The 13,508-nt window shown below is 41.0% G+C and overlaps 1 protein-coding gene across 1 annotated transcript; it reads right to left on the reverse strand.

Moving 5' to 3' along the window:
- Positions 1–1,077: 1,077 nt before the first annotated feature.
- Positions 1,078–6,701, reverse strand: si:ch211-262h13.5 (uncharacterized protein LOC571127 homolog). The gene is made up of 7 exons (XM_041936138.1): positions 6,468–6,701; positions 5,305–5,415; positions 4,697–4,784; positions 3,567–3,733; positions 2,968–3,075; positions 2,365–2,451; positions 1,078–1,566 (listed from the first exon to the last, which is right to left on the reverse strand). The coding sequence occupies exons 1-7, from the start codon at positions 6,699–6,701 to the stop codon at positions 1,078–1,080; spliced, it is 1,284 nt and encodes a 427-aa protein (XP_041792072.1).
- Positions 6,702–13,508: the final 6,807 nt, after the last annotated feature.

Below are 13,508 nucleotides of genomic sequence, written 5' to 3' on the forward strand. Positions count from 1 at the left end.
CTCCACTGTCTCTCTCCATTGTGACGACCCACTCTTTCTAAAAGCTCTAGTTTTTGTGTTGACAAAGATCCACTTTAGATAGCTGAATGCTTTTAAAGCTTTCCCGAGATGCTTGCACTTGTCTTTCGCCTCAGTACTATTTGGCACAATGTCGGCCCTGTGGTGAAGAGTCCTAATAATAAACCCTGACTTTTCCTCTGCTTCACTGCATGTCATTGTAAAGCTGTTGCCAGTCAAGTGGCCATGTTCAATGACCACTTAACTATGTTTGTACTCCCTCGCAGTTCTATTGCATCCTGTCACAGTACTTTTTGCTTACCTCACAGCAATTTTCTCTAAAACTTGCAACATGATCTTTTGTGATATTCAGGGTTCACTCAGTTTACTGTTGGTGCTTCCTTAAAACATTTCATGGCAAGCTGAAAGAAATGTTAAATTTAATTTATCCACCATCATGGCGTTGTTCAGTCTTCTGCATGGGAATTCATGGGTTGTGAGAAAACTCTGCAGCTCAATATTTCAGGGCTGCAACTCACATTTTTTATGAACTGATTAGTCAATTAGACTACAAAATGTCAGAAACTAACGCCAAAATCCAAATATTCAATTTAGACAGATTAAAACACGTGAAAATCTCATTTGAATATACAGATTTGTTGTCATTTTTCTTAAATTACTTATAAATAGGAGCAGATTTTTTTTCCCATCAACTAATTGATGAATCAAGCTCTAAAATCTAAATTTTAATTGTTTTATAAGAGGAAAACTGTTACTTTAAGTATTGTCAGTATAGAAGTCCTTCAAACAGTTGACAGGAGATTAAACTGATATTTATTCAAATTGTTCAAATATATGAAGCCATTTTCAAATACATTTGTTTTAAGCTTTGGTTGTTTTTGGGAGGGGTGTAACAGTAGCAACAGAGAGGTCATTTCAAGACCAGTGAGGGGAGATATCATTCCTCTCAATGGTACAAATTATTACAAGCCTCCAGTGATGGGGAACAGAGCAGTTTGTTGGTCCACCACCTCACTGGATGAATCAAACATGAACAAATGGACTCCTGCGCAGCACCAGTTAAACTGTGGTATATCGAGAGGGACCGGGACAAGAGCGGAAAGGAGAGGCCCCACTGGGGAAATCAGAAAGGAAGAAGGGGTTGTGAGTGGGCGAGGTCTGCAACAAGGCTTGTCGCTTTTTGCGCTCACGCCTCTGGTAGCGAAAGTTTAAGGGTGGTCGCAGTGCCACGGAGCCTCCTATCTCTTCAGAGGATGAATCAAAAGGACCAGTAACTCGTGGTTGCTGCTGCTGACATTCATCAGACTCACTGGAAGATGAGCTGAGGGGCTGAGAGGGGTTAACCACAACAGAGGGGTCAAAGGGCACGGGGTGAATGGGCGTGGGGTCAAATGGCGCTGGTTGAACAGCAGGGGGCAGTGTTGGGTCAGAGGGAACAGGCTGCGGATCGTTTCCCGGGTCATTGATCAGGGTCGGGAAGGTTGGGATGTCAGGGTCTTGAGGGAGGTCGTGACCCTGAGGCTCCACTGGTCTGAGGATGTCCACATTCTGCAGACAGAGAGACACGATCACATCCAACTGAGGTTTAACAAACTCACTCTCGCTGGCTGAGTCTCAGTCATGCAAGATAACGTTACACACCACAGCTCTAAAAAGGAGTGAGAGGATAACATAATTATAGCACAGAACCTTACAATTTCAGATCTCACACTCACTTTGAACACGCACAAGCAAAACATACATTTGAAGACACAAACGATATGACAGTGTAATTATATGGCCAGTGGCATTCATTCAGAAAGTTACATTAGCATTTTAAAGGTTGCTTTATTAAAATCTGAAACAAATGACATCTGGACCAGGCAGTGGGTCATTACATTCCCACAGTGTGGATTGACACTTCACATTGCATTCGGCTCAAGTTTTTCCACTTTACTCTCTAACTGACTGACATATTTTAATACAACTGAATGTTCTGCTCTTTTCTTTTGGAGGTGTACATGTTCTATCTGCAGCCGTGTCCCTGTATTTAATGTACTGTCATGATTCAAAGATTATCACAGTGGAGGCTCAAATAGGCTTTGAGTCAAATTTCATGTTTCACAAGTATCGGCATAAATCTCATTTATTTCCTGTGTTTGTCAAGAAAGAACACAAAAGAGAGCTCTGAAAAGTGTAGAAACGTGTTAGGGATAAGATGCATGTACTGGTGCAGAACGTATTTTTGACTGCTGTGACTGTTCTGCACCACAACACCAAAAGCAACTTCCTCGCATGTGAAAACCTGCTTGGTTATAAACCAGTTTCTGATTGTGATGCTAAATATTTCGTAACTGCTTCCTGTACCTGTACTTTGAACATCTCACAGGACACCTGAGCATCAGAATGGCCATTCAAGTCTCCATACACAGATCCTGTACAGAAACCTGCAGTCTGAGAGGAGCAGATTAAACTTTTATTTAATTTTTATCAGGATTCTGGGTCACTGCAAGAAAAAAAAAACAACATCATATAAATAAATAATCAAATAATAAATGAAAAGGGAGGAAATGACCTGTCAGCCCTCTTTCATAAAAGAATCAATTACAGCAGCCGTTCAGTGGTCCCAGAAATGAATCTGTCACGTCATCAAGCAACACTTCCAGCAACTGCTTCAGTGATAGTAAACAAGCTGCTGGCTGATTGATGTTTATTTAAGTTTTTAGAACAACATTAATTTGTGTCATAACAGTGTCAGATTGTCAGCATAGGAATCCATTTATTCAAATTAATGGAGCTGCTTCAAACAATGTTGTTCCATGATATCCCTTTTTTGTCAGCAGAAGAAACATTTTTATGTATGCACATCAACAAGGCTATGCACACAGCTGATCTTTTTTAAATATTAAAGTCATGTATTCCACTAATTTAGCATTTAAACATCTAATTTGGACTCTCTGTGCTCAGTACCTCTGTGTCAGAGTCGAGTGTCATTCGCTGGCAGGTGCCTCTTTCTGTCACTCCCTCTGGACACTCTTGGACCGTGTACTCCACAAAGGTGGCTTTCACTGGCACAACCTCGAATACAGAAATTATATGGAAGAAGGGCACAAATAAACACACATTTACAGGCAGATACAGATTGGTGGTATGGTTGCTGTAATAAAACGGCTCTCATCTTGGTTTAATACCGCAAAAAATATTACCTAAGGTGAATTCCCATTTGCAAAGAGCAGCAATATATTGAACTTTCATCCCCGAGCATCCTATTCAATTTCTCATCTCAAACAAAAGCCTGGCCAGACAGTGAGGGCTGAAGTGCCTTCAGTAATCCTTTGCAACCTTGCCAGACTATTGTGTCATTATGGTTATTGTGGAGCAGTAATGGCGCTCATCGGGCGCACAGAAGCTCAAAGGTGCACTCCACCGTCTGTTCATGCACACCCACAGATCCTTCTTAAGCGTAATTTCCCAATAAACGTGACATTCAACACATTGTTGTGGAACGAAACCAGCAACCGGAGCTTAGTTTGTCCTATCAGAGTTAATAACTCCGTATCCAGTCGTACCTGCGCTGAAGCTCTGGTGATCTTCTTCACTCCGAGGCCGGCACCCAGTGTGGACTGTCTCTTATAGGACGCCAGAGTGGCCCGAGCAGCGTTCACGGCCTGTTGGCTTTCTACCTGCAGCAGGACAGGGCAGGTTGGACAGGTCAGCTGGAGCTTCTCTGGGGGATCTACAGGGACCAGAAAGGGATAATATAGATAGCTAAGTAAACGAATGCACTGAAATTACAACTAACAAAATCTTGTATGCAGAATTTGTAGGGCAGAAACACATGGAAAGTAAATAAAAGCAATAATTAGCAGTTTAAGTAAAAGCAGAATTGTTAATAAAACATGTCTCCAAGCCTCCACAGTACACCCACACATGGTGTTTGACTTATTTTGGCTGATGAAACTTTTTCATTGGTTGTAAGAGAAGAATAACTTCATAACACTTCCTTCAAAATAAATAATTTGTATTTTGAGCAGACTTTGGCCCTTAAAGGCCTGTACCTCAAAATCAAAATAAATATTAAATCTGCTTGAATTAGGGTGAAACCAATGGACATTTTTCATGGCCCATATTTTGATTTGTCATGGCGGATAATGCACAGGTGTAACTAATGACATTAATTATGGCTCAGTTCCATTTTGGCGTGCCAGTAATTAGTTACAGCTGTTTGCGACATGTTAAAACATCCACAGAGGGAAAGTCCATTCTGAGAGGGATCTTCCTTTCTTTTCTTTACTTTCTGATGAGCCTTGTATACTAAGCGATGTCACTACAACAAATTGACAAGAAACGCAAGATGCACCATTAATCTTTGAAAATACAAAACCACACAGTACGTCATACAACACAATTTGGTAAAATCCGTCTTTTTTGGCATCTCATCTCCCTGCTATATCATATTGTAGATTTTTTCGTGATATGTTTAAGGTCCAAGGTTCAGGGGAGATTTATTGTCATTCTCATTCACAGTAATAAATCAGTACACAGGGAAATAAAACTATATACTTACAGGCTCCTGTGTACACAATTATGACACAGAGCTTCTTTCGCTTTGTGTTCTTGTGCCATTCTGTACACTATACAGTCATGTGAGACCAACTGCCAACGCCAAACTGCTAATCTAGTGATATGTTAATGGAACCTGGGACAAGCGTGCAGTCGTAGCTGTACAGGTAGGAGTATCCTTCTGGTGTGTGCAGAATGGTGGTGTTGCAGTTGCCGGAGATTTGCTGAAAACAATAAAAGAAAAAAAAAACAGTAATACCAATCAAAACCACAGAGCTACAAAGATTTTACAACAAGCAACATGACTCAAACAGTCCAAGTTATACTGACTTGGAATGGGCGTGTCTGCACTTCTACTGTGATCTTTGGGAAGAAACTGGCCATGACACTTCAGAAACTCAAAATAAAGGTGCTAAATGAGATACTGAGACTGTGTGTGTGTGTGTGTGTGTTTGTGCTTGGCCAGGCATTAGTCATTTTGTGGGAACACTATGTCAGTAACATTGTGGTGACTCGCCTTCCTTATGGGGACAAAACCCAAGTCCTCATAATGTACGTAAATCATTAAATTTTAGGGTTACGGTTAGGTTTAGGCTTAGGTTAGGGTTAGTGTTAGACAAATAGTGGTTATGGTTTTGGTTAGGGAAATCCAGGAAATTAATGTAAGTCTATGTAATGTCCCCAAAAATGATGGAACACAACTGTGTGTGTGTGTATGTGTTTGTGCACGTGTGTGTGTCCTACTGTTTCCATGAATGGTCTGACGTCACAGCGTTTCCATGGTTTTGGGCTGCCTATGTGACACTTGGTCTCCAGGACATCCAGGTCCAGATAATACACATTGCCCGCTGGGCCCTGACATGCACAGTGCAAACACACGTAATACGAGAGAGGAGACGCAAACAATTCTGAGAGCTCAGATTTTCCAACAGCACAAGCAATACAAAGCATTACACAAATCATTCAGCAAATGTATGAGACGCCTTCTGTTAAGCACCTGCATTTGCTCAGTTAGATCTTTAAGGAATCATTTTGGAGGTGCTCTTTGTAATTTCCTTCCACTTTCACCTTCCCCACTTTGGGCAATATTGATTCGAGCGGTAGCACTGAAAACAAATGTCAACACATTGAGCAGGTGTAACGGCAGCCTTTTCAGGTCATGAAGCTGAACTGAGCCTCTTAAGACCTGATCAATCCCACAGCCTTGCCACAATAGCCTTCAGCAGCTGACAGCATGAAGTTCATAAGGCCGGTTGTGTAAGGTTTGTCCCGGTGGTCCTGGACTGAAATGACCTGGACTTTATTAACAGTCACTTCACTCCTAAAGGCCTTTTTTCATGAGCCGTGAAAGGGGATGGCCTCTCATTTCATGACATAAAAGACTGTACTTCTATTTTAATGTTTCATTCATTACAAGCAACATGCACTGATGGCGGTCATTCACAACAAAGCGTGAGCGAGTGGTTGCACATTTAATTGCGGATATTTTTCACGTCTTTGATATACTACAGTGGTTTCCAAACTAGGGTCTGGGGACCGCAACAAGTCCCTGAGAGGCAGAGTTTAATTTCATTATGATTTCCCCAGAGGAGTGTCAGCACATTGTGACGATGGCAGAGGATGATTTCTGATTAGAAGTTTGACTGTGCACAGCCATTCCTAACAGCAACACACAAATCTTCTCAAATGGGATCCCACTGACATGAAGATTGGCCACGGCTGGTTAAATCTATCAATGAGCGACTTCATTTTATCACAGCGATGTTTTGATGTTTTAGCACGCAACAGAAGGGAAAATAACACTTCCACCCCTCTCCCCTCGTTAAACATGAACAAATCACCCACTGACAGAGTATTACAACAAGCCCAGGCAGCTTTCCCCACTTTGCATGTGTCTCTGTACTGACCTGAGCATGCAGGTGGACATTTGCAACGCGGTTGAGGGCGAACTTATAGCCATCAGTGCGATCCTCATTGATGTAAGTCACAGCCAGACGAGACAGCTTCTCCACTGCTTTGTCATTACAGGGGATGGGAGCAAGTTCAATGGGCGCCAGTGCAAAACCCTCACCGTGCACACACTCGGTATAAATGGACAGCAAGGATAATAGCAGTAATAACGTGCGGATGGATTTGTCCATGGTGGCAGAGGTTCAGACAGGAGCTAAAGACCGAGCAGGTTTACAGTGAAGTTTGTTCTCCTGTGTTTGCGTTCAGTCTCTGGAGTGACTTTTGGAATCAAAACAGGACGCAGATGTTGAAATGGTGCCAAGGACAAAGTTTATTTGATGTCCGAGGGCCGATATTTGTGAATGAATGATTTGTTTAGCCAGGAGAAAACTCTTTCCTATAAGATAAAAAGAGCGAATGACAAACATTTGAACCACAATGTACATGATAATACTTTTATAGGCATGTATAAATCTGATTTAATGCTATTTCATCCTCAGTACATGGGCTTTTTAAATCCTGATTGAATAATGCATGCAGTGTATTCAAGAGAACTAATTTAATGCAGTAAACCTTTACATTATAACTTGTACCAAGGACAGTCACTGTCATATTTTATGGCTGTAATGCAGGCTTCTCACCATGGGGGGTCACTGTGAGTCTGGTGTGCTGTACTGCAGGGAAATTTGTAAAACAGTTGGTCCAGCAGGCAGAACTGGGTTAATGATTCACTAATATCGTGTTAATTAGACTTGCTGTTCTATTAGAACCTTGTAACTCTGATATTTGTGTTTCCTGCCTTGATTTTACTGAACTGACCCTCAATCTGACTGAATTTACTTAATTATGGTGAATAAGCAATTATGCCAGCGGTTCCAGATCATTGGGTTGTTTACAACAATGACTTCTTACAACAGGGATGTACAGAATATATTGTTTATTTTTTTTCTTTCAAAGCAGTAAACAGTGCAATCAAACTGCACTGTGTGATATGGGTGGGGTTCACACTTCTGGAGCAGTCAGATTTGTTCCATTGTTCACAACAAGGTCGATTAATGTCTGCAGTCAAGTAGAGAGACGGACACAGGCAAGCACACACACACACACACACACTCACACACACTATGTCTCTGTCTGCCTAACACATATTTGATTCATTTTACACAGATTTTCAAGTGTGAAACAAAATACATGAATGATTCAGAAATCTTGTCTGTGGACACTTGAAAGAAATAAGAAAATGTCTTTTTCATTAGCCATGTTAGCAGCGTGGCTCCGGGGATGACAGTGCTGGCCGGTCGGTCAGTCGGTCCACCACTTTGATCCAGACTGAACAATCTGTGCATAAACCAGATGGATTGTCATGAAATTTCCTACAGATATTTGTGGTCCCTACATGGTGCATTTTAATTCACTTATTTTTGTGTTGTGCCACCAGCAGGTCAAAGTTTTCAGTTAAACATCTCAGGGATTTAATGGATGGATGGATGGCACACATTCATGGTTCCCAGGCGATGGGTCCTGATGACTTTTCCTCTAATGCCACCAGCAGGTTGACATTTTTGTTTCAGAGTGAAATACAGTGGAATATAATTAAGTACATTTATTCAAGTACTCTACCATATTTCAAGTACACGTACTTTACTTGACTATATAGATTATATGCTCACCTGCCTCTACTCAGAATACATTACATTGAGATATACTATACTTTTTTCTCCACTACATTACATAACATTACATAATCACATTTCAGATTTAGATTTAACATATTAAACATATGATTACTTTATAAAATATGATGCATTGTTATAGACCTTACATAGTATTGATCACTTATAATATTCCAATAATTTATGAATGATTAATATAGCACCCTGAATGGTGCCATGAGTACTTTTACTTTTGGTACACACATTTTGAGTCCAATACAATTTTTATTATGTAGTATTGTTTCTTTTAATCACTGAAAGTAAAACGCCTCATTACTTCTACCACTGGTGAAATGCATGTCAATACTTTGGGTTATGATCAAACACCAGCCTCAGCTGTACTTTGTGTACGCTGACACTCTAAACTAATTAGTGAACAAGGTTAACATACCTGCAAAACCTCAGCATTGTCATTTTGAGGATGCTAGCAAGCTGATGTTAGCAATTCTAACAGCACAGAGCTGCTAGCATGGCTGCAGACTCTTCTTATTTAAACTGTTCCAAAGTTATTTTCAGGTTTAAACCATTTAAGCAATCAGGCAGCATAAAGGCCAGGATTATCGGTGAAAACACAGTTTGTTTATATGTTTCATGTAAGTGCTTTGGTCACTTTGCTGGTAAGTACACTTTGAGTGGTTAAAATATTTAGCATCAAATTCAAGTGTAGTGGGTTCTTTTTGCAAGCATCTGTCTGGGGATAATCATTTAACCCATTTCAAATATTCACTGAACCAGGTTCAGCTCTCAACAGAGGCTGTAGGATGGAGAGAGAGGGAGAGAGACTCACTCAGCAGAACAAATTCTGCCAATATCAGAAGAGAGAGGAAAAAAAGAGCTGCCTCAACGCTGCATGTGTCTTTGTGAATGCGTGTGTGTTTGTGCGTGTGTTTTCATACAAGAGAATGTGCTCTAGTGTTTGCCTGTGTGCACATTTGACCGTGCAGAGCCATGATTGCATGCGTCAGTGTCACCGGCAGCTAGTTGTGTTGCAGCAGAAAGCAGAAAGAGTCTGTGGGGGAGAGATAAGAACGGCGAGGCTGCTCCAAGGACTCGCTCTACCAGCACAACGCCAGACCCAAGTTAGACAAACCTCCTTTGATGTGAGCACAGAGTAATCTCCCCTTGTGCTCGCTGCGGAGAGATGCCACGCTGTAGTGATGCCCAGGCCCTGATACGCTGGGGCTGCTGCCACTGGGGCTCCTGCTGTTCACTTTGTACAGTGATGGGCTGGGGGTAAGAGGAGAAGAGCAGGGAAGAGAAGAGAGTCTCAGTTTGATGTGGTCTAAATGCTGTTTTGAAAGGTTTCAATGGAGTTACTTGTAGTGGAAAGTTTCGCTCTGACATGGTCTAAATGCTGTTTCGGGGAAGTTCATTAGTATTGTTTTCAGCAAAAGAATTTCAGTATAGCATGGTCTAAATGCTGTTTCACAGGCTGTACCACCTTGCCAAGAACACATTTCTGGGGGAAATACTGGCAGAAATCTCCTCCTGTGTCACATCGCCTGCCAGCAGAAGAGGAAAAGAATTGGTTTCTACACTGCACGGCACATTTAAGAAAAAATAAGGCCAATGCCGTTTCTCCTCTATCCCTTTATAACCACGTTCTACCTGGGATTTGTGTGTCTCAGTATTAACATTATGTCTTTCATCATTACTTTGCCCATCTCTCACAGATACATGTGAATATATAGAACAAAATTACAGGATGGCAGCCAGCTGTTATCTTTTGCATATCACAATTTTTATCTATATCTCACATGCTTTCATTCACATGAACACGATCTTTGCTTTCGTCTTCTCTCTCATTCTGTGTTCACTGTTTTCCTTCTGTTTTTTCTTTCTTTCAGAAGATGCTGCTGGGATTTCTTTCTTATCGTATTGGTCACAGTCTGCACAGAGAAGGGAAGACATTAGGATGGAGAGAGAGCAGGAGGAAGGATAATGTCCTCATTTAATTGGTTTCAAACTTTTTCTCCCCTCAAAGACCTGCTTCCCACACTGTTGTGGCCACAAAAATGATACTAAACCCATTAAACTGTACTGTAATTGGTCAAGGTGTGAGCTCATGTTAACAAAGCTCTCACAGTTGATTGGTGTTCTCTGTGATCATTTTACTTGGATAAAGTAGTCGGCTTTGGACTCTTAATTTCCTCATCATGTATTCAGCTTCTCTTACTGCAGCTGCAGGAAGTAGATGAGTGTAGAACACTGAAACATTCCTTTCGTATGAGATGTTTTATGTTTTCGTGGCCAGAGTGGAAGAAATTGCACTTCAATATTCAGTTTACCATACGCTAATGTTCTTCTTTTATTTATTTGCAGTATCTATGTATTTGAATGTGTTCAGGTTATCTGACTCTTGGATTGCAAACCTATGGCACTATACAGTGTATTGCACTATGAGCTCACCAAGGCTGCTTCTTTGCAAGGGAGAAACTCAATTATTTATCTTTTTGCAACACAACACTGCTGAGACATGTGTTTTTTTCACACATATTGCTTACTCAGTGCCTTGGTCATAAAATCCAAAAGTTTCAAGGATGAACTCTAAGAGTTATGAAAATAGTTGTGGCTTTAACTTTAAATTTAAGTTTTTTTCATGTTAATAAGAAAACAGTTGCAAGGACCTACAGCTAATTTACTACATTTCCTTGTGCATTTGATCACATAATGATATTTATTTATGATATTTACCTTTTTCCTCATCTTGTGTTTTCACTATAATGATCTTGAAATCTGCCATATAATATAATTAAATGATTATACAGGAGTAAGACTAAATATTATATGTTGCTATAAATGTATTAAATTGCAATATATTGTATTCATATCCATAGGCTGCTGTCTTTCTTTGATTTGTAAAAAACAACAACACAGGGACTAGTTTTACAGCAGCATGAAATGGCTTTAGCCACTACGGGACATGATGTATTTACTCAAATAGTGACCGGGGCCTCTATTTACCCCAACTGGGGAAGGTAAGACGCCTTTATTTGAACCAAGCTTGTATTAGAGGCACGCCTTTATTTCTAGTTCCCTCTGTTTGTGTTGGGATCTACAGTTTCCCCCTCATTTTTGTCCTGTTGTGTGTCTGTGTTTCTCTTCTCCTCTGTCTCCTGTCTGTCTTTCTGCTATCTTTCATGTGTTTTAGTCTAACTGCAGGGCTTGGCTGGCAGGTTTGGTCCAGCTTCTTCCTCTCCTGAGCACATCTGACACCATCATTCAATCGAGACTACCCTGCTGCCACAGTATTTAAGCACCGGCCTTCCACCCAGTATTCGTCTTATCGTCTGTTCATCCTAGTGGTAACGACCAAGACTCCACAGATCCTCTAAGTACTTTTTTTTACCTGCCTTCCTGACTCCTGCTCTCTGCCTACCTTGTGTTCCAGTCTACGCTGTGACACAGTCTGTGTCGTGAGTGATCTGGAACTGGACTCTCTTCCTGCCTGTTCACTGTCTGTCAGTGTGTGGATCTCTTAGACTCGTCTGATCCTTCATTACCATGCCTTTTTTACACACTCCAGTCTGTGCGTCTGAGTTTCGTTGCATAGGACCATTTACTCCCGTACAAAATGTAACAGTTTGATCAGTATAGTTGCTCTGCATTGCACTGTTAATACAAACTCAAGACTTCCTGTATCTGTTTCAATTTTAAGCCCTCTAGCTTTTCAGTGGACAGAAAACCTTCATTTCTTTGTAAGGCGTTTACTGTGATACATTTGCACGGATGTATTGTGAAGATCTTGTTTGTACTTTGCTACAAAATGCAGTTTGGCTGAGACATTAACACACATATACATGCTATAACCTGTGCAATATTACATTCTTTTTCCCTTAAATACTACATCTATGCATATATATACTGTACATATATTTATTCCCACTGCGACACACACACACACACATATATAGACATATTTATCTACTGTGCAATAGAACAAATACTGTACTTAACTTTTCCATGACAACAATGTGCAATTTCTTGTTTCAATCCTTGTGCAATTTTTCAATATTTCTTAATACTTTCCTGCCACAACTGTATGGTTTAAGTAAGGGAAAGATTGTTGTCAAAGCAAATAAACTACTGTTAAGTAATACTTAGGCGATTAAACACTGTAAAAATCCTGCTTATTTTACTTGCAGCTATGTAACAGGGAACGATCTTCGGCCACTTGCCTGAAAGTCCGATTTGTTTCTCCAACTCCCACAACTGCAACCTGCACATCCATACATGCCTGGCTACACTTGGGCTCAATACTTCCTGTATGGCGCTCAACGCAGGCACAGGATGCAAACCATGTGTAGAATTACCCAATATGGAAGTAATTCCTACTGATACTGGACTGTATTTAGTGGCTAGATGTGAGATTTTCTTCAACAGTATTATCAGAGCCTGTTTGCTGTGAACAAGGAAATTGAGCTACCACAAGTAAATGTGCTATAAGCCCCCTGGAACTGAGTTGGGTGATTACATACACACATTCATTTGATTCACTGTTCAGATAGAAATTTTCAATTTGATCAAGCTATGGTATTTTCACACGACTTTTGGCTTGTCATTCACAGAACTTCTGTCAGGCAAATTCCACTGAGTGAGAGACACAGATGAGTTGAACAGCCACTAACAGTAAATGACTCTGTAAACACAGTGCATCAGTTGAAGTCACAGAGAGAGTATACAGAGGAACATTGTCATGTCAGGTTGTAATGTAGAAGCCCAGAGCTGGGATGATGACGCGCTGTGTGAGAGACTGGCTCAATCACTGAATGTGATTGAAGTGCCGTGTGTGGTACTCTAAACTCTGGCCCTCGTGATGCAGTGCCCACTCCTCATTTTACCTCCTTGGCCAACTGAAAGACGTATCACGACCAGTCACCTGCCACAAACTACACCAAAAAATAATTATTTGCCAGAAAAATTGTGGCTATTTGGGGAATGTCTTAACCTCTACTTGCTATTTGTCTGCCTGGCGTGCACTTTTGTACATGTGCATACTCAAAAGGGTTTGGATGCATGTGCACTGTGTGCAGCTGGTCGTCTGCCTCTCTGTGTCCATGCACTCTTCTGTGTGTGTGTGTGCTCATGTGTTTCTATGTGTGAGAGGGGTTAGGGAGAAGTCACTGAGTCAATGCATGACCTTGTCTAACCGACTGGGTATCAAACTCATGACAACTAAAACTTTTCCAGCCCTAAAGCCTATTTATACACCCATACAGGCCTCTTTGATGTCGGCACTTAAAAGCACCACTAACTCACCCTGGAGGAAGAGCCTGGCGCACAGAG

This window comes from Chelmon rostratus, chromosome 4, assembly GCF_017976325.1.
Source record: "Chelmon rostratus isolate fCheRos1 chromosome 4, fCheRos1.pri, whole genome shotgun sequence".
Classification (NCBI taxonomy): Eukaryota; Metazoa; Chordata; class Actinopteri; order Chaetodontiformes; family Chaetodontidae; genus Chelmon; species Chelmon rostratus.